The sequence below is a fragment of the Palaemon carinicauda genome, chromosome 31, assembly GCF_036898095.1.
Source record: "Palaemon carinicauda isolate YSFRI2023 chromosome 31, ASM3689809v2, whole genome shotgun sequence".
Taxonomy (NCBI): Eukaryota; Metazoa; Arthropoda; class Malacostraca; order Decapoda; family Palaemonidae; genus Palaemon; species Palaemon carinicauda.
Genome location: NC_090755.1, coordinates 5,312,724 through 5,315,223, shown reverse-complemented (window position 1 = coordinate 5,315,223; position 2,500 = coordinate 5,312,724). Strand labels below are relative to the sequence as shown.

General features: G+C 27.6%; 1 protein-coding gene across 1 annotated transcript in view; it reads right to left on the bottom strand.

The window, feature by feature from the left end:
- Positions 1-889: 889 nt before the first annotated feature.
- LOC137624844 (uncharacterized) overlaps positions 890-2,500 on the bottom strand; it is a 3,001-nt gene continuing 1,390 nt past the window's right edge. Inside the window, exon 2 of the mRNA XM_068355794.1 lies at positions 890-2,500. This exon is cut by the window's right edge and continues 909 nt beyond it. Within this exon, the coding sequence (XP_068211895.1) occupies positions 1,835-2,500 (666 nt within the window). The 3' untranslated portion in view covers positions 890-1,834.

The window sequence follows — 2,500 nt, the reverse complement described above, 5'->3', positions numbered from 1 at the left end:
TTTTCAGTAGACAATATGGTAGAATTTTATATAAAGATCGTTACAGTTTCTTCCCATAGATATATAAAACAATTCTTAACGTATTTATTATTTTGCTATTTATTTATGAAAGCTTCATTTATTGTGTTTTCGTCTTATCTATGTTCAACATACACTTTCAACCGTCATATACTGTTTTTTTTTTATTAAAAACTCTCAAGTTTTTACGTCTTTACTATCTGTACTTTTTCCATAATTAGTGTCTAATTTGCTTTTTATTTTCCATATTATCATTATTATCATGAACTTATAATCTTCCTTATAATTTTTGTATACTTTCATTGTTTCAAGATTTTCCATAACTCGCATAATCTTGAATAAGTAAAATACTCAATAGCTTTTTTAACCACTATTTTATCATAGTCCTTCATACTAACATTTAAGCTTCGCTCGTTTCAAATTGACTCTTATTGTGAGATGTTGTATATATCACTTAGAAGAAATATAACAGACAGATTATTGAATCATATACAAAATTAATTAACATTGATTAAAAGACACTTCTAAATAACTGGAGGGCAAAGAATAAGTTAGGATTAATTCGATGATTAAATTATATATTAAGAGCTTTAGTAAGGATCTTCAAACACCAATGCGCTGAAAATAAATATGTTTGTTTACATATATACATATATATCTATACATATATATACATATATATGAATATTTATACATATATATACATATACACACACACACACACACACACATATATATATATATATATATATATATATATATATATATATATACATATACATATATACACACACACATTTTATATATATATATATATATATATATATATATATATATATATATATATATATATATATATTTCTACGAATATACAATAGTAATCACAAAATCAATTACATATTCAATTATCCTCTTGAACTTACGTAATTAATTATTGTTAAACAGTTAATTTTTTTAATGAGTCATGCTATGAATATTAAATTTCATCTATTTTAGAATTTTTTTTTTCTATTCTGATCAATAAAAACAATTATATGTTCTCACACCACTTTTATTATCTATTCTCAAGATATTTCACTTCAATTGTTCATTACTTTTTATTTTAGTTTATTTACTTAATTGTTTCGTTTCCTGACTTGGCTATTTTCCCTGTTGGAGCTTTTGGGCTTATAGCATCGCTAATAATAATAATAATAATAATAATAATAATAATAATAATAATAATAATAATAATAATAATAATAATAATAATAATAATAATAATAACAACAACAACAACAACAACAACAACAATAACAATAATAATAATAATAATAATAATAATAATAATTGGTAGGAATTGGCAACAGATTCAAGTCTGACTTGTTTGTTTATGGACAAAAATAAAGTAAGTAACAAGTAATATATATCAACAGCCGGTCTCTTAATACTTTACAAAATATTTGACGATTTTTATTTTTCAATAAAGATATTGTAATGTTATAACAAAATTCTCATTATTATATACACATGTCTTATATGAAAAGAGCCTTCATCCCTCAACGCAAGAGATTAGTATAAAAATTTTTGGTTGAAAATTTATTAATAAATATCACACTGATGTTTCGTCAAGAAGCAAAATAACATTTCTCAAAGTGAACAATAGTAATATAAGTTAATTAGAATGGACAATAAATTTACCGTAGTGTGAATAAAACTATTGAATTCGAACAGACATTTCTTGAAGAGCACAGTAGTAAGATGAGTCAATTAGAATAGAGAATAGATTTACTGTAGAGTGAAGAAAACTTTAATTCAAGACTAGAGGGACATTTAATCACTGACGAGCGTGGATTCTCAAATGTCTTTTGAAGCAATCCTTCCGAGCAGTTATAAAAGAGCAACGATCACAAGCTAGTCTCTCGCCAACCCTCGAGTGGATGTATTCGTGGGATCTTAGATTACTCTTCGTAGAGCAGGTGTAGCTACAGTAAGAACAAGCGTGAGGTCTTTCCTTAGTGTGGGTACGTTCGTGAGCTTCCATGTTGTCCTTTCTTGCACAGACGTATTTGCAATATAAACAAGCATATGATTTCTTCCCTTTGTGAGTTCGTACATGCCTTTCGACTTCCAGTTTACTTGTACTGGTGAAAATGCAATGGGAACAGCCATATATTGAGTGTTCTAATTGGGGATATTCTCCCGCTTTAAGAGCAATCTCTGATTTTTGGGTCAAATCCGTCAACATAGGAGTATATTGGTCTTTTCCTTCACGTTGTTTGGTAGTTATTCGTTCTTGGCCAGCTTGGGGCTGATAAACAAAACATTTCTGATTGTTTACATTGAAAAATATGACTCGCGACGGTCCTTCATGAGTCTCCTTTTGGCTGTAATTTGGTTTAGGTTCTAAATTGTTCTGATTTTTTGTACTCAAAGGAACAATTCTTTCAGTTTGTACAGCACCAGTATAGTTATACCGAGGCAGGGGATCTAATATCCTTTG